We start from the raw sequence: 19570 nt of genomic DNA, 5'->3' as shown, positions 1-19570 counted from the left end.
TTACAAAATGGGGAAAAAATGGCAGATGAAGTTTGTGACAATGATAAAAGAAAAGTATAGTACAATGAAATAAAATATAATGTCATATTTTCTGCCATTAGGTTTGACCTAACCAACAGACTTGTTGGAATGACAAATCTTGACATCTTGAAATGACAAATAAATTGGCTCTCTACATGAACCATTTTCTGCCCGCTAGATTAAATCAACGTCCTCCTTTTAACCATTTCGGTTGTCATAGCAATTTTAGCAAGTTTATATCTAGCTTGTATTTACTTGTAGTTCCATTTTATTTCTGGAAACAATAAGTGTACTGAGAGCAATGTGAATCCTGGACAAAGGAAACGAGTCATGACTAGTGGACACACAAGGGGTTGGTGAGTTCCTTCACCGGTCTGTTTTGGGCCGTATAAAAATAAAGATCAGGTGATGGTTATCTTCTCACGTAGTACTAAGTCATTTTCTGTTTTCATGGTCCGGGTCCTGTTTGTGAGTGAGTGGACTGACGCACAGTGTTGTTTGCTTTTGACAGAGTGTGCACTCTGTCGTTGGATCGGCATAAGAAAATACCAACAGCTTATTACCAAACTTCACCCAATACCACCAACATATTCATTAGTCATTCTGAAAACCATGCTTGACATTAAAAGCTGCGGGGCCTTCTTCCACGTCCGTATGGCGCATGTGTCTCTTAACACAGCTTGCCAAAACCAATGAATTACTGTATTCTACTGGAGTCACCACTTTCACCTTGATGTCAATGGACTTCAGTCTGGGGCTACCAGCGTCTAATTTCACCGTGGTTGTCAGAGGCCGCGTGGTAGGAGGGGGCAGAATTTGGGATTGCGAAAACGTTTCCCCTTTGGTCCATCGGGGTCTGCCCATGACCACCAAGGTACCGTCCGTTACGCGCGAGTGCGCCTTTTAGCTTCTTTATAGCTAGCAGCTGGGCTCAGTCTTACGTGCGCACAATATCGTTTCATGTGCGCGGCCAATTTAGTGATTGAAGACTCATCGATTTCCATTGAAAGGTATTAGTCAGAGGTCATCATGAGACGCATGTCCAGGTCCCTATCCATTACATCCTTAAGCGGCCTCTCGCTTCAGGAGGAGGACGACAACATCCCCGTGGAGAACCTGCTGCTGTTTGAGATTGCCTGGGAAGTGACAAATAAAGGTGGGCATGAAGCATAAAACTGTCTTTCACCTGTTGCACATCAACCAAGGAGAGAGACCAATGGACAGTCCTTAGGCTACTGCATTGTAGTCAGGCTTCGCAGCGCTATGTTTTTGGGTTACAGATGATAACGTAGGTCATTATCCCATACCTGTCAACATTTAGCTTTCCAAAAACGGGAGATTTTTTTTTCGGGGGAGGGGGGTGGGGGGTGGGTGGTCAGTGTTTATACCGGATCTGTGTTTGCATATTTAATACGTTTCATACACGTGTTATAACACTGCATTTCGGTCGTTGCTTTTATCTTACCATTACCTTACGCATGCCATGTATCCGCCAGCTCTACTTCCAAAGTCTACTTCCAAAACTCCAAAGTTGCTTGCTGTCAGATTTGGTTCCGAGGGCACAAATTCAGTGTATCAACAACACTCAATAACAGTTTATGTGATGTGTTAATCAATTAAATTCCCAACAATTTCACAACAGCTAGTTCTGGAGTAGCCTAGGCCATTCAACTAGCCCGCTTGCTTACGACGAGACTCAGTCGGCACCCGCTTCCTTATTTGGGTTTTGACATGCCAGGTTTTAGCCTATGACAAAACGGTTGAAATTGAAACTAAGTGATCGTGTATGTGTAGGGTGTATTTCATACACAATCTGGCAACCTGAATGGATCAATGATTTTAAAATGAGTTTGATGGCCATGCAAATTACGGGAGTTTTCCGGGAGAAATAACAAAACGGGAGGGTGCTGGGAGATTACCTTGAAATAAGGGGGAAACCCGGGAAAAACGGGAGTGTTGACAGGTATGCATTATCCTTGTCTAGTCTATTGACAGCTCTATGCAGTTCTCTTTTTCTCTTGCATGTTACATTGAGTGGGCCATATTGTTTGCGTATCGCATAACTGAGGGGCCTCTATAAAAGTTACTTGACCCCACTGGTAGATGGAATATTCAATCTCTCTACAGCATAGGCCCAATGAATACTTGTAAGGGAAAAGTCATTGCTGTGTTTAAATTCACATACTTCTGTAGCCTACTTACAATACCTAATATGAGTGCACAAGCCAATGCACTTGTGTATTCATATAGGCATTGTAAGGAGAGAAGTATGTGAATTGGACACGGTGGGACACGGGAGTTCATAGGACAGGACCCTAAGAGTAAATATTGCATATATTGGGCCTCTTTGGCTCTCGTGGGAAATGGACCTCTTTTCAGGGGTAAACATTAAGCTGCAAGTGAACAGAAATCCCACACTTATATCACTGATACAAGATATGACCACAATGTAAGTCGGAAGGGAAAATAAAATAAATAAATAAACGTAAAAATATACATGTATGTATCATTTGTATAATTTTATGAGTGTTATAAAATGTTGCCGCATATCTGAACATTATATTCCACGATAATCTTTCTGATGGTATTCAAACACATTCATCATCACGTGAACTGTCAGTATAGCCCTGTTAAAGTCCAAGTCTTCCTTGCTATTTAGCTAGCTGGCTAAAATGGACACCAAGTTTTAGCAAAAGTATGCTAAAATGGACACCTTTTTGAAAGTAGAGCCAAAGGGAGAGATATTTTCAATTTTTGGATGAGTACATTGAGGGAAATGGACTTGACTGGTCTTGTTGTGTGAGAGTGTGTTCAGATGGGGCCTTGACTATGACTTGGAATCACTGGAGTGACAGCTTTCATCAAGTAGAAAGCCCAGAAAGCAATTTTCGCACACTGTATCCTTCATAACAAAGTGCTTTTGGCTAAATGGATAGAGGATAAGCTTAAATTATTTTTTATTTTATTTATTTATTAATTATTGCTGATTTGCTGTAGTGTTGACAATGGGTTTAATAAGACATATTGAGAGAGAGAGAGAGAGAGAGATAGAGTGTGTGATTTAAAAGTAACATAATCAAAAGGAAGGAAACTCGTAGACAGAGGCCAGTGGATGCCATTGAAAATGGGTTTAGTGTATGGCACATGGTTCATCACATATTTGTGTGACACCCCCCAGTGGTAGCGCTATATCCACACGTATCAGTATTTAGACTTAGAGAAAGCTTCTGTGAGTGAGACAGTAGACATTTGTGCAATGCTCTGTTTAGATTATTTCATTATTCTGTAATGCTGTGCATTGTTTTTAACTGTTTACCTACTGTCTACAGTTAACTGTTGTCCCACACTCAAAAGTAAGAGGATTCACCAGTACTGTATGTGCACAGGTGTTTTTTTGTCATATGTGTCATTCATGAGTATGTGTGTGTGTGTGTGAGTGTGTGCCATTGTGCACATGTGTGCATACGTGTGTGTGTGTGTTTTTGCCCCTTGTCCAGTTGGAGGAATCTACACAGTCATTCAAACTAAGGCAAAGATCACGGGGGATGAGTGGGGTGATCATTTCTTCATGATGGGGCCCTATTTCGAGCACAACTTCAAGACGCAGGTGGAGCCATGTGACCCTCCGACGCCGGCCATCAGGAAGGCCATGGACGCTCTGACCAACAGTGGCTGTCCGGTGCGTCTGCGGTTTTTAACCATGATTTCTGAAAGCCACCAGCAATTCTGTGTTATCTATTTCTTACTTGTACATAGTGGTGTAGGTTTTACTTAATGAAGTATCAATACAGTAACGGTAACATATGCTGTTAGTATTGATGTAAAGTAGAAACAGTAAGTAAAGTATTAACAGCATTTTCTTTCATCTACATAACAGAAGCTAAAATAGCTGCACAGCACTGGTTTAGTCTTTCAAAAAAATGTGAACTCTTTATTAAAAGATTTTATCTTTATTAGTGAAGCAGAAAATTCAATATGCCCCAGGGGTGGAAATGCGGCTTAAAAGCAGTAGCACTTTGTGTCCAGCAGAGGGCAATCGTCCCATTCCTGTGATGGACTGTCCATGGTTTTGCCAGTATGATACCAGGGGAGCAACCCCAGAAAGGCAATTTACTCTTAGCATGTGATAGATTATTCAGATTCAGATTATACAGATCACAACTAAGCCTATGGTTTTAAGCATAACGAGTACACAGATAAAAAAAGACTTTATGTTTCTTTATTTCATATTTATAACATCTCTCTCTTTCTCTCTCTCTCTCTCTCTATCTCTTTGTGTGTGTATTTCTGTGTGCTTGTGTGTGTGTGTGTGTGTGTGTGTGTGTGTGTGTGTGTGTGTGTGTGTGTGTGTGTGTTAGGTGTACTGTGGGCGCTGGCTGATTGAGGGCAGTCCCTTCGTCATCCTCTTTGATATTGGGGCTGCAGCATGGAACCTGGACCGCTGGAAAAGAGACTTGTGGGATACGTGCAGCATCGGCATTCCATACCACGACCGCGAGGCCAGCGACGCGCTCATCTTCGGCTCGCTGGTGGCCTGGTTTTTCAAAGAGGTCCGACTCCGTCAGTCTGACCACAAGCACTGACCTGTACCTTATTATAGCAATGCATGACCTACTATTAGATACATGAGTGCAATCTGGGATTCTTCATTTCATTTCATTTCATTTCATTTCATTTATTTATTTAAAGGACAGTGCACATTGATCAACATTTCTGTAAATGTGCCAGTGTTAGCCAGCAGGCTAATTTTCAACTGTAGTCCATTGGCAAGATGTTATACTAGGCACATGGTGGCTAAAAAAAGAACATATTAAATCACATAGCAATTAATATACAGCAATAAAACATAATGCCATAATACTAGCTCCAATAAAACATTTAAAACATAAGACATATAACCATACAGCCAAACAACCCTTAAGGGATCAATAAAGTAACCACCTATCCATCTATCTATCATACATACACCATGGGTTACAGGACAGCTAAACTATAGAGGCAGACCTACATTAATGTATTATGAGAAGTGCTCACATTTTTGTATGCTCAAAAGCCAGTCCTTAAGATGGTGTGTGAATGTATGGTGAGAGGTGGAGTTTCTAATGTCCACTGGCAATTGATTCCATAGTTTAGAGGCTCTCACAGAAAAACATAATTGGCCAAAGGAACTGGACCTAAGAGGGACTACACAGTCCCCTCTTAAGGCAGACCTTGTGGTTCTGCTGCTAGATTACTTTTGTTGTATAAGAGTGGAGGGGGAGCCTTCCCATTAATGATCTTAAAAATTAGGCATGCATCACTGTGTTTTAAAATATTTCCCAACTGAGTAGGTGATATTTGTTAAGAATGTTACAGTGGTGGTAAAGTTTGTTTTTTTTGTCCAAGACTTTAAGTGTTTGTTTGTGAAGAGATAAAATAGGCCTTAATGTTGTGCTACATACCTGGGTCCAGCTTGTCATACAATATGTTAGGTGAGGGATTATCATAGTATTCATGTATAGCTTTGCTACAGGTGTTGTCAAACAGTTCCTTATATACCTAAAGTTCGCTAGGTTATATTTGGTTATTTGCACTACCTTTCTCACTTGATGTTTAAATGACAGAGTAGAGTCAAGAATAATGCCCAGATATTTAAACTGTGTAACTGTTTGAATGACCTCCCCAGACACACAGACAGTGGGTTCACAGTGAGATACAGTGTTGCTTTTGCTAAAAAACATACAAACTGTCTTCTTAACATTGAGATACAACTGAGAGCAAGTAAGCCATTTACGTACATGTACCATTGTATCGCTGAGCTTGGCAGCAGCTTGGGCTTTAGTTTTTGCATGAACATATATGACTGTATCATCAGCATACATCTGTACCTCACATCCAGTGCACACTGATGGCAGGTCATTTATGTAGATGCTGAACAGAATAGGGCCCAGGACAGATCCCTGGGGTACACCAAGTTCGTTCCTCAGGGGTGGTGATGTCTCACCACTAACTCTCACACACTGAACTCTCTTTGACAGGTAAGATCTCATCCAGTCAGTAACACTGGATGAGAAATTAAAATAAGACATCTTGTGGATTCTTAAGGGATGTTCTGCTCAGGAGAGCCTTTTTGTCTCCATGGTGACACGTTTCATGTGAGACTGAGAATATAGGAGATTGTCTGAGTATATGTAGTGGTTACAGTGCTGTGATGTTCCTACTCAGTGTTGACATGATAGCAACTTCACAGGTGGTACTTACTTGCACATATTCACAGCACTGTAGTTAAACCCTTTCTGAGTTTTTCATGCATGGTACCCTGTACATCCAGATTCAATTGTGCTGTATAGTAGTAAACATTCCAATGTAGACAAGCCTGTCTGGTGAATGTTACTGAATATTTTGTTGTCACCAATTATGTGGCTCTGAATTTCCAGTTGTCTTATGGTGTTGTGTGCCACTGCCATATTGCACAGACTCCTGTCCTGGTGTGAACAGCCATTGTATTCCACATTGGCCCAGTCATCTCAGCTCTGAATGTGCAAAAAAATGCAAATGATCACTAGTGAGATACAGCACAATCATTTATTTTTTTTCAGTTGTGAATATGACATCATTGTAACATTGGACAAAAACAGTAACAGGCCTGCTGATATACCAGTCTTCAGTCTACCTCATGTAGACCTCATATAAACATGAAGAGTGTTAGCATAGCATGGATAGTATGTCATGGTATGGTATGCATAGCATAGCATAGTATATCATGGTATGCATTAGCATAGTCTAGATTATGGCAGGAAATGTACACCCTCTCATTTCTGACTGTAGCCTACAAAGGATACCTGGCACTGTGTATTGGCTCTGGCTGGGCTGGACCTAGCTTCTCTCCTATTTAAATCATGGATGGGCCCAGATGGTCAACCAGTGCGGCCCTGTTCTCACCTGAGACAACTGTGCTTCCTTGTGTTTTATAGTTAACTAGTCAAGTATTGGTAACAGGGTTGTTTTGTTTTACCAAATTCATTACCATTTGACAAAACTAAGTAATTCATATTTTTGTACAACTGTTTATCAGTAATTTCTATGTCTGTTTACAGTACTGACTAAATATGTTTGTGTTGTTTCCCAGTTAACGGATGAGATTGGAGAGGAGCAGAACGTCATCGCTCATTTCCATGAGTGGCAGGCCGGGGTCGGTCTTGTGCTCCTGCGCTCACGCAAGGTCCCCATAGCAACAGTGTTCACAACACATGCCACCCTGCTGGGACGCTACCTGTGTGCCGGGAACGTGGACTTCTACAACAACCTGGATAAAGTAAGAACTCTCTCTCTCCATCTCTCTCTCTCTCTCTCTCTCTCTCTCTCTTACCCCCAACACACACACACACACACACACTTTCATGTACACATTATTATGTATTCCTAGACATACCTGTACTCTCTGACATGCACCCAAATAACCACAATTATCCCCTTAGAGACATAAAAATACTCTTCTCTGATTGGCTGGTGGGGTGGCTGCTAATTCTGTATATTGGGACACCTAAGTTGATCTGGTAAAAAAAAGTGTAATCAAAGATCCTTGATTACTAGCTCTGCTTTAACCCTCTCTGGTGTAATCACCGTTCCATATCAATGGTCTTTTGAATGATAACTATAACAACCATAGTAAATGACGGTTGAACTAGGAAGCTGGCTTCACAACAATGGAATCGACTGTAAACAAGCTAACTATCCACCGTTGTCACTGTTAGGACAAGAGAAAGTAGTACAAGTTGGCTTGTTTTTAAACGGAACCGCTTGTTTCCTTTTCATGCTATAAAGGCATGGCTATTGCTTATGGTGGCAGCCAAGGGATAAGCGGGATAGTTATCCCTTACATATTCCGACAGCTGTTTTTGTTCAACTGAAAATGTAAAACATCATGATAAACTTCATTGCGCACAGAAAGCCATGATTTTGGATGTCAATTGAGCATGGAGGCTCTAAACCTGCCTTTTCTCACATGAACTGAATGAACTCTAATGTACTGAATGTATCATGAAACAAAGTATCTCTCTCTCTCTCTCTGAATGTGTGTGTGTGTGTGTGTGTGTGAGTGAGTGAGTGTGTGTGTGTGTGTTTATCAGTCTGTTTTTGTGGAGTAGGAGTGTGTGAATAATTGGTGGCCATTACCTTGTTGGTAAAGGTCATTCTGGCCTACAATGTTGGAGTGCTTATTAACAGATGACCTCACTTGATGGGCAGCTAGCTTGTCTCCAGGGTTCTGTGTTCTCCTTGCGTACCTCATAAACACCTGACACACCTCTGGATGCTTGAGCTTTAGCAGTCAATTCGATTCAATTCAATTCAGTCAGCTCAATACAATTCAATTCAAATCTATTTCAATTGTGCTCAGGTCGGCTAAGCCCAGATACTCTAAAATCAGTTCATTCCAATACTAATTTTCACTAGTTTATCCATTTTAGATAGAAGGGCAGGGGTCTTTATTCCAAATTAGAAATCTTCTGTTCTAGCTCAGTAGTTTTCCTGCAGGATATCCTGTCTTAGGATGGAGGTGATCATTTTGTGGCAAGGTGACTTCAGGCCGTTCAGTTCTTGCCAGTTGACTTGGCTGGACCATGTGAAGTTGTGTTATTAGTAACGATTACTAACTAGCTACTATATAGTGACTATGAAGGTCAACACATACGGCAAGCGACGTGACAGTCGAACGCGACGAGGGAATTCTGTTCAGAGCATCTAATCGCTTTATTACACACGCTACTCCCTGTTGGATTTTGGCACCCATAGATTAGGTAGCCGTGGCCTACTGGTTAGCACTTCGGACCTGTAACCGGAGGGTTGCTGGTTCCAACCCCGACTAGTAGGCACGGCTGAAGTGCCCTTGAGCAAGGCACCTAACCCCTCACTGCACTGCTGTTGATGCAAGATGTGATGCAAGATGTGTCTCATCTGTTGTTCCTCGTTGGTGGAACACACTGCCAGTTCCTACAAGGGCAGGGACATCCTTCTCCACTTTCAAAAAACTCCTGAAGACCCAGCTCTTTAGAGAACATCTACTCTCATAGCAACACTTACAACAAGTCTTACTGATCCTAGCACTCACCAGCCGTTTTAAACTGACAAGTAACTGTTAAAAACAGCACTCACCGACGCACTTATTCTTACTGTACTCTAATGTTTTTTAAACTGTCCTAAAATTGTGAGAATTGTTCTAAAACTTACTGTTTACCATGTTGTTAGTCGCTTTGGTTAAAAAAGCGTCAGCCAAATGTAATGTAATGTAATGTAATGTAATGTAATGCAAGCAGCTCACTGCGCTGGGATTAGTGTGTGCTTCACCTCACTGTGTGCTGTATGTGTTTTACTAATTCACGGATTGGGATAAATGCAGAGACCAAATTTCCCTCACGGGATCAAAAGAGTATATATACTTATACTTATACTTATACTTATAGATTCAGTGGAGATACTGACCAGACAGATGTGTCTATTATGACATATCAAAATTGCTTTGAAAAATAGAAAGAGGCCAATTAGAGCGATGCAACAATGACGGCCGTTCCACCCACTCACTTCAATAGATTCTATTCAATTCTGCTGGTCGCCTGCCATAAATTGCCATCGCATCGCTTGCCGTGTGTGTTGGCCATAAACAAATGAAAAAGTGGAAGTAGCCAAAAAGGTCAAGCAGGAAAGGTCAAGCAGTAGTAGGAGGAATGTTTATCTATGAATGTTCACAGTCTATTCAATTCTCTTAGCAAGAAAACATAGCTTCGCGTCAGTTCTCAAAACATACACTTTTACTACTCGTCACTGTGGCCTACACACTTTTCAATATGTAAAGACTATGCTCATTGAGTAAACACATGCAATCAATATGCAATAAACTCAATGCATCACCATCTGAACTCAAAGGGCACACAAATTTCAATTATGGTGGAAACAGAGAGCCACAAAATTATTAACAAATCCATTAAAAGCTCAGAATCAATAGATATTGCATATTATTGATTGACTAATATTATTAGTATGCCAATATGCTTTGTATCAATAGAAGGTAGACATTTCAAAGACACCGTTGTTGTTGGAGGAGGGCGATGAGAACAAAGAGAATGAGGATATCAAAGACAAGTAGTTTCAGATGAAAGTTGTCGTCATTCATTCATTGATTCATTGATTCATTGATTAATTCGTTCATTCATTCATTCATACATTCATTCATTCATTCATTCATTCATTCATTCATTTGTTCATCATGTGTTCATTGTCATTTGCATCGCTGTAACTGCAATATGTGCATCGTACTGTAATCTTTTTGGGCATCCAAGGACTATATCTACAGTATACTGAGTCAGGAATTCATTAGGTTGTGAAATGGTAAGCTAGTCTTTAATAGGCCATTCCCTGTGTGTGTGTGTGTGTGTGTGTGTGTGTGTGTGTGTGTGTGTGTGTGTGTGTGTGTGTGTGTGTGTGTGTGTGTGTGTGTGTCCCTCTCAGTTCAATGCTGACAAGGAAGCCGGGGAGAGGCAGATCTACCACCGCTACTGTCTGGAGCGGGCATCTGTCCACTGCGCTCACACGTTCACCACTGTATCGCAGATCACGGCCGTGGAGGCCAATCACATGCTGCACAGGAACCCAGGTGGGCCAATCAGCACACAGCACCTGTATGATGTTTCAGTGATGATAACTACTAGCATACTATCAACCATAGACACTAGGACCAGGAAGCACCTTGGAACCATAGATAGGATACTTACTTCTACTTCCAAGACTCACTGATACTAATTATAATAGAATAAAATAGAAATGGCCTTTGCATAACTTAACTCACCCAACAGAATACATAATCATTAAATACCAAGTCCAAGATAGGTAAGTAGGATAGTTGTCTGCAATTTACTGTATACGTATCACTGTTATAGATACAGTTACTGTTACAGGTATGTGTTGCAGTAAGAGAAATTATTGGTGGTTTCAAAAGTTACCGGTACTGTTTGTTCCCACAGATGTTGTGACACCCAACGGGTTGAATGTGAAGAAGTTTTCGGCCATGCATGAGTTCCAGAACCTGCACTCCACAAACAAATCTCGCATCCAGGAGTTTGTCCGAGGACATTTCTATGGGTCTGTAAAGATTTGTTTAGTTGTGTCCCACTTGTCTGAGGAGTAAACTATGAGGCAAGGTTACCCAGGTTGGGAGTTACTACTGATCTCAAAACAATGTCACTTCAGAAGCAATGCATGCAGTAATGTGTTCTTTTGAAGATCAGCAGTTACACCCAAAGTTTGTAACTAGTAATCTTGCTTCATAGTGTAGCCCTTAGGCTGTCTTAGTGCTCTTAGTCTCTGTTTGATATTGGTAGCCTTTATTTACCAATTTACCATTTGTTGGTCGTTTTTTGTTTATCAAATCACTATTGATTTGGACCCACCTTGTCATCTAACTAGACATCTTGACTTCAACCTGGAGAAAACACTATATTTCTTCATCGCTGGCCGATATGAATTCTCTAACAAAGGGGCGGACATCTTCCTGGAATCACTGTCCAGGCTTAACTATTTACTGAAGGTATAGTACTTCTAGAATTTGTATATCTATCTGACTGTCTTTCTTTCATTCATTCTTTCTTTCTTTCTTTCTTTCTCTGTATATTCTAAATGACTTTTTCAGCTGCCATGGTCAATCAGAATAAACCTTAAAATAAAACTAAGTATCATCATTGGTGCTTACTGTGACTAACACTGACCCTGAATCAGCAGTGGTGCCTTTAGTGACCCGGTGTCCTCTGCTTTACCCTGGTAGATTCATAAGAACGATGTGACAGTGGTAGTCTTCTTCATCATGCCTGCCAAGACCAACAACTTCAACGTGGAGACACTAAAGGGACAAGCTGTGCGTAAGCAGCTCTGGTGCGTCACACGGGTGTGAAACACGCACACACACACACACACACACACACACACACACACACACACACACACACGCGCACGAACACATGCGCGCGCGCACACACACACACACACACACACACACACACACACACACACACACACACACACACACACACACACACACAGACAGACACATGATGGCTGCTTGGGACACTTCCTTACACAGCCCAGAGGCCTGCAGCGGGGTTGATGTTCTTCAATAGGATTACACACACACACACACACACACACACACACACACACACACACACACACACACACACACACACACATTCTTTCATATCCACCCCCACTGTCATTACCTCACTTCCTCTCCCTTTCTTTTTGTCTTTAATCATTTTCTCTTTTCGATTTTTCTCTCTCTCCTAGGGACACTGCTCAGTCAGTGAAAGAGAAGTTTGGCAAGCGTCTGTATGAGGCATTGCTGAAGTAAGCTAAACAAACACACACACACACACACACACACACACACACACACACACACACACACACACATACACACACACACACACACACACACACACACACACACACACACACACACACACACACCACCAACTAAGACAAATTTTACATCTAGAAAATTAGTGGAATTTTCTGGTGAGTGCTAACAAGGGTGTTGGCTTTGAATGACAGCGTGTGATGGAAGAATTAGAGTGTGAGTGTGTATGCATGCGTGTGTGTGTGTGTATGTCTGTGTGTGTGTGTGTGTGTGTGTGTGTGTGTGTGTGTGTGTGTGTGTGTGTGTGTGTGTGTGTGTGTGTGTGTGTGTAGTGGCAGGGATCCTCATGGGGGTGTGAATGAGAGGCTTCCTCACACCCCGGAAGGTGAGAGGTGATCACCCCACCCTCCTCCCAAAACACACATGTGCACACACTCACACGCACGCGCACACACACACACACACACACACACACACACACACACACACACGCGCACACACACACACTTCCTCTGATTACCTCTCCTTCACCTCCCTGCCAGGGGAGAGATCCCTGACATGAACAATATCCTGGAGAGAGACGACTTCTCCATCATGAAGAGAGCCATCTATGCCACCCAGGTAACTCCTGCCTCATGCTGAACACAGAACCTATAGAATGTGAACGTGCAGTGTAGCCCTTGTGCAAATAAACTTGTACTGGACCAAATCACATGTTGAAGCACAAAAACATTCACATAAACTTGTAAAATGTTTAAAAGTTTATTACATACTACACAACACTAATTTTTCACATAAACTACACACTGCTTCACAGGATTGCATTGGATTCCCTAATCCTTTTTGATAGTGTACATTCAGATAAAGTATAAAACCTGAAGATATACAACATCTAAATCAACCAATATGGATACTAAAGACTATGTAACTGTAAGGGACAGACTCTCCCACTTACATACAGTATAGTTTACATGTTTGTCTGAGAGGTTAACAGCAAACAAGTTGTGCTAATAAGCAGAAATGAAGAGTTCAGATGCAAAAGCCTCTAAACACCACCTCCGTCAAAAATGAGATAACGATGGTGAGTGAATTATCTCCACACATAGTATACAATCATTTTGCTCCAAACCTCTAAATACCACTCTCTTCCTGGTCTGAAACATTGATTTGTAGGCGAAAAAAACAATTCAAATGAAATACAAACCATTGTTCTGCGTGACAAACTGTGTGTGTGTGTGTTGGGGGCAGGGGGGGGGGGGGGGGGGGGGGGTGGGTGTATGTGTGTATGTGTGAGGTGTTAGAGGGCCTGAAGGATTCCGGTTTTAAATACGGGGGGAGGAGATGACCTATGAGTATATGTTGCCATTCATTCACTGACAGGTCTGTTTTTTTTTATGAATGGCTGGATTTAGTTTTTGTGAATGAGGGGAGTGTGAGGTCACAGCCAGGTTGCCATGAGTTACAAGTCACCATGACAATAAATATCACCAAACGATGAGGGAATTCCCTGAAGCTCTGTCTAGAAATAAATCAGGCTGCTGCAATTTAGCGACGTGTGACATTATTTAATCCACCTTGTGACAGCAGTCAATCGATTGAATGTGTTACTGTGATATATGTCCCCCCACAAGGCAATAAATGAAAATCTACTCAACCCACACTTTATTATCAATATTTTTGCACCAAAAAGTAATTGTCAGTAAATTGTTTGGGTGCGTAGCAGTGAATCCCCATTGCTGGATGAAACATTGGAAAAGGTTGTAGGGGATTCTTTTCTTAAACCCAAAACATCAATCATCTTGCTTTGTTTTTGTCATGAAGGATAAGAAAAACTCAAGGGAAATAGTCCCTCTGCCTAATTATATAACTTATGAGTATGACAAAGGGAGAGTCTTGAGAATAAGTATTATTAATGTTTTTTATTATCATTTGTTGTGAATTATTTATTACAAGTAATTTAAATGATGTTCATCTGCACCTCATGAGTAGGGCCGAGGTCTTGCTAAAGCACAAAGGGCAGATTCTCAGAAGAGGATGGTCATCTGAATGAGTTTTTATTGCTCTGTCACTTATGTCCTTTCCTTGCATTCATATCCATGGATCTGACTGAGAGACCTTTCATTCATGGATCAGCAAATATATGGATTTTTTTCGCCATTTTTTAAAATCCTTGTCCACATGTTTTCTCTCTCTCTCTCTCTCTCTCACACACACACACACACACACACACACACACACACACACACACACACACACACACACACACACACACACACACACACACACAACAGAGATACTCTCTTCCTCCAGTGACAACACACAACATGCTGGATGATGCTAAAGACCCCATTCTAAACAATGTGCGTCGCATCAATCTTTTCAACAGCCGCAACGACCGTGTGAAGGTATGCTGAGCATTCACTACCTATTAATAACCTGTTATGGGCCGAATGAATGAATCACATCTTCCTTGTTTATTATTTATTTATTTATCATTTGTTTATCTCTCTCTCTCTATCTATCTATCTGTCTGTCTGTCTGTCTGTGTCTACCTCCCTCCATCCCTCTTCTCCTCAGATCGTGTTCCATCCTGAGTTCCTGTCCTCCACGAGTCCTCTGCTGCCGATGGACTATGAGGAGTTTGTGCGGGGGTGCCACCTCGGGGTCTTCCCCTCCTACTATGAACCTTGGGGCTACACACCAGGCACAAAACATAACATAGGAAATCTCTCTCTCTCTCTCTCTCTCTCTCTCTTTCTCTCTCTCTCTATCACTTTAACACACACACACATACACACACACACACACACACACACACACACACACACACTTACTTACCTACTTGTCACTTACCCCATACCCCATGTTTTCTGCAGCGGAGTGCACAGTGATGGGAATCCCCAGTGTCACTACCAACCTGTCGGGTTTCGGCTGCTTCATGGAGGAGCACATCTCCGACCCAGCAGCTTATGGTGAAGAACCCCCAATACAGCCGCTCTAATGTCCCCCGCACCTCATTCACTTTACAGTTTTTTAATCGTTATAAAAAACTGCAAAGTGAATCTACATGCCACACAATTTCTGAATCTTCTCACCCAATCCCCCACAAAATCAGCAAAACCAAAAGCGAATTATTGGCCCTGGACTCTGTTTTCAATTTCATATTTTTTAGAAAATATTACACACATAGTTCACACAAAGGCACAATGATCAGACCTCGAACCCTTGTGTGCTATTTGTGCTTTTTAAGAACAAAAAAACAAAACAAAAGACGCTGTCAAAATGCAAGATTTGAAAAGCTATTGTTTTTCAACTAGTGTATATCATAAAGCGATGTTGGGTAACGTCACTTCTGTTGACGTTCAAACAAAACAGAGAGCTAGCTCTTTTCTCCATCCCCCTCCCTTCCGTGCAATTGAAACTCTCCTAAACACGCATCTTGTCGGTGATTGGCTGGAACAGTTTGTTATGTTTTTATGGTCCAGGCTGGACCAGATTGTTTTTGTTGCAGTTTTTGGAGCCTGGGCTGTCTATAGAAAACACGTTTTTTTTTACAGTGTATTCAGGGCACATACAGCTAGTGGATGGTGAGGTGATGTTAGCTGTATGTGACAAAAAATGTTTTAGCTTAGAAATCGCATAACATCGCTTAGAGCGCCTTTAATTTATGTTTTGCATCGTTCATTTTCAACGTGTATAGTTTTATTCTTTTTGTGATGCTTATTTGTTACTCTTACCATCATCTACTGTCCTCTGTATCCTTGCAAATCCTCCTCCCCCTCTGTGGCAGGCATCTACATTGTGGACCGGCGCTTCCGCTCGGCCGACGAGTCATGTAACCAGCTGACCCAGTTCATGTTCGGGTTCTGCCAGCAGTCGCGGCGGCAGCGCATCATCCAGCGCAACCGCACCGAGCGGCTGTCGGACCTGCTGGACTGGAGGTACCTGGGACGGGTGAGTGAGTGAGGACTCTGGACCCACTGTAGACACATTCAGGCAGTCACACACACATGCATGTATGCACACACACGTACATACACACACACACACACACACGCACATGCATGCACGCACACACACACGCACACACACACACACACACACACGCACGCACACACACACACACACACACACGCACGCACACACACACACACACACACACACATTCACATCATTATCTTCACACTCTTTTTACCTGCCACATCTTTACACCGACTATGGCCTATGAAACAGTATGTGAAACAGTATCTAACTTGTATAGCAAAATATTCTGATAATAGGTGTTGATGATGAATTATTACAGTTTTTCTCAATCGCTTTGGTGCATTTCTGACGGATAAAAACTGTAATATTAGTATTATTATCAGTTATTATCAGCATACTATGTGCTGTATGCTTGAAAATTGCATTATTATTATTATTATTATTATTATTATACTGTATGCTGTCATATATTGCTCTTTCCAGAGTTGGCTAATTGGTGCATCCTGCTGATTACATACCTATCACCTTCTTATTGTTTTTATCCAGTTCTACATGCGAGCCAGAAAGTTAGCCCTCAGCAGAGCGTTCCCTGATAAATATGAGATGGACACCTTGGCTCCGCTTCAGGTGAGCAGTCCAAACGTTTTCAGGATCTGGAGCCTGCCCAGGGTCTGAGAAATGTGCATTCATAACATGGTCTGTTGCGTTCAGTTTGGCTCACACAGCAAACCGTAGGCATTCAGTTTCTATAAATATACTGCTGACATTACAGAGAGAGCGAGAGAGAGAGAGAGAGAGAGAGAAACTTCATTACACAGTAGTTCTATAATCACATTCACAAACTAGAATAGCACTCATCAGAGTGCACACCTCTGCTAATCGCCTCAGATCTGTAACAGATCCTTGGCTAGGGAGGGTGTTTTCACCTTGTTGCACGGTTGGTTGGTTTGTTTGCGGAATTCTTCGGTGAGCCAAGAACTAACCCATTATAATGTGATCTGCTCCAAAAATCATGAACATCAGGCTAGTAGTTTTGCATAATCCTGATAACCAACCAACCATGCAACAAACAGGCAGAGATGAAAACATAACCTGAAGGCGAATCAAAATACAAACAACAATACTGTATACTGTACTTGATCTTACTTGCAGGCTGATGATAGACAAAACTCTCCTATAAATACACATGTATAGCAATATGTATATACATATTAAATATATATTGGTACATGTGTATTTATAGGAGAGTATTGTCTATCATTTTCAATTTTATTATTATTATAATAATATATAATTATGGTCATTCTACTATACTGTCATTAACTGTACTGTTAACTGTAGTTCCATGTTAGGATGTGTGTGTGTGCTTGTACTGTATGTGTGCATAGTAGTTCAACCACTGGTCTTTAAAGTGTATTTAGGTGAGGAGAAGGTGTGAACCAGAGCTCTGTGTTATTCCTGTGACTGCACAGGGAGGCTTCCTGTCAGGTCTGACCCATTTTCGGCGAGGTTAATTGACAGAATAACATTTGGCTGAATGGCAAGCGATGATTCGCAGTACTACTTCTGAGCTTGGTTCGAACATGCCGACATCCCTGTTGTGCAGGTCTTTCAGAGATCTGCAGGTGAGGAGATGCACACAGAGACACAGGAACGCACACACGCACGCACGCACACACGCATGCACGCACAATTTCACTTTGAGCAGACAGGTTTATATGAGCCTGGCACACAAGGTTTCCACTGCACAGTGGGCTCTTTGCGCAAGAGTATGAGTATCCTTGTAATATTGTAACAAATTCTGAAACATAAGAAAAAATTAACATCTGTTGCAGGCCACTTCCTTTTTCAGGGAAGCTGTGGTGCAAATGGCTGCAGTGTCCATACCACATTTGTGTCCAACTATTCACCGGGACCTGGGTTTGAATCTGACCCACCCAGTTATTTCCTGATCCCACCACATCTCTCCCTCCCACTCGCTTTCTGTCACTCCTATTTGAATAAAGGCAAAAAGCCCAAATGTAGACAAAAACACTTTCTTTCTCTGTTTTATATTTCTTTTTCCCATATTATCAAGCAGATATACCCTCCATCCTTTGTTATTGTTTGAGATGTAACTTATAGGGTATAGTAAATAATATTTATTTTTACAGGGCTTAAAGTAAGGGACATTTCTACATCTGAAAGTTATCAGTATTTTCCTTTATATACTGTACAATTATATGTTTTCTAGCTTTAAACAGCCTGGCCCAGGCCTAAATTCCAGCACTGTGTCTGAGAACGTTAAGCCCTGTTCTTATGCACTACAGTTTGTTTTGAAGTAATCTTGTCATTTATGAAGTATGTGAGGTCAGTGCCAGCGTGTTGTTAAAGTGTGTAACGTGTTCTCTTTTGTTTGGCCTGCCACAGGCGGAGAGCTTCCGCTACCCACGCCCCCAGTCCGTGCCTCCATCCCCCTCAGCCTCGGCTCATTCCACCCCCCACCACTCTGACGTGGAGGACGAGGATGACGACGAGCCCTACGATGAAGATGAGGAAGCCGAGTGGGACCGCCAGAACATTAAGACGCCCAACGTCATGCTTGGGACTGGCAAGACGAAACAACCAGAGCAGAACGGCAACTAAATGCCCCCGTCTTGTCTTCAAATGCCCCCGTCTTGTCTTCAAATGCCCCACTTTGCCCCCTTTACTGGTGAAACGGCTTTCCTTTGGCCTTCTAACACCCAAGAAGAGGAAGATTTATGTGTCTAACAAAATGTCATACATGATCTCCCAATACAGTGGTGTTATGCAACTTAATGGATCGCAAAAAAGTGAGTAATATCTATGGTGTTACCTGACAGAGAGTTTCACCATCAGTTTTAATGGCAATTAATATGGAAGCATATTAGGACATTATTATTCATTATGTGCTAATATTGTGCTAATATTGATCCATAAAAGTAAAGGATCTGATCATAACTGTTTGAGCCATTTGGACACTGAAGTCCTTTGTGTTTACCCTCTGGGAATCAATAGTACTAGATACTATTAAAAGTCAATATCTAATCACGTAATATGTTGAAGTGACGCAAACATCTGTCTGTCAGTGCAGGAAAATACCCTGATAATCTGAGGATAAAATTGGAAATAAACACCTGACATATTATTTCTCTGGTGGTGAATGAGTGGATCTGTTTTTTT

The 19570-nt window shown here is 41.7% G+C and overlaps 1 protein-coding gene across 1 annotated transcript; it reads left to right on the top strand.

Moving 5' to 3' along the window:
* The first annotated feature begins 628 nt into the window (after window positions 1–628).
* gys2 (glycogen synthase 2) lies at window positions 629–19535 on the top strand. Its single transcript, XM_042077902.1, has 16 exons — window positions 629–1177; window positions 3519–3700; window positions 4380–4571; window positions 7130–7315; window positions 10504–10648; window positions 11016–11133; window positions 11458–11578; window positions 11813–11919; window positions 12331–12390; window positions 12946–13024; window positions 14695–14808; window positions 14981–15107; window positions 15280–15375; window positions 16194–16357; window positions 16934–17014; window positions 18797–19535. Exons 1-16 carry the CDS (start codon window positions 1051–1053, stop codon window positions 19010–19012), a joined length of 2115 nt encoding a protein of 704 aa, XP_041933836.1. The 5' UTR covers window positions 629–1050; the 3' UTR covers window positions 19013–19535.
* Window positions 19536–19570: the final 35 nt, after the last annotated feature.

The sequence above is a fragment of the Alosa sapidissima genome, chromosome 22, assembly GCF_018492685.1.
Source record: "Alosa sapidissima isolate fAloSap1 chromosome 22, fAloSap1.pri, whole genome shotgun sequence".
NCBI lineage: Eukaryota > Metazoa > Chordata > Actinopteri > Clupeiformes > Clupeidae > Alosa > Alosa sapidissima.
Note: the sequence above shows the minus strand (reverse complement) of the source record. Positions and strands in the feature narration are given on the sequence as shown.

Bases quoted from the DNA above. Each gene is read 5' to 3' on its own strand.
- gys2 (XM_042077902.1), top strand. From the start codon at position 1,051: ATGAGACGCATGTCCAGGTCCCTATCCATTACATCCTTAAGCGGCCTC. The intron at 3,701-4,379 runs GTGCGTCTGCGG...TGTGTGTGTTAG, and splicing joins TGACCAACAGTGGCTGTCCG to GTGTACTGTGGGCGCTGGCT. The intron at 11,134-11,457 runs GTCTGTAAAGAT...TCATCTAACTAG, and splicing joins GTCCGAGGACATTTCTATGG to ACATCTTGACTTCAACCTGG.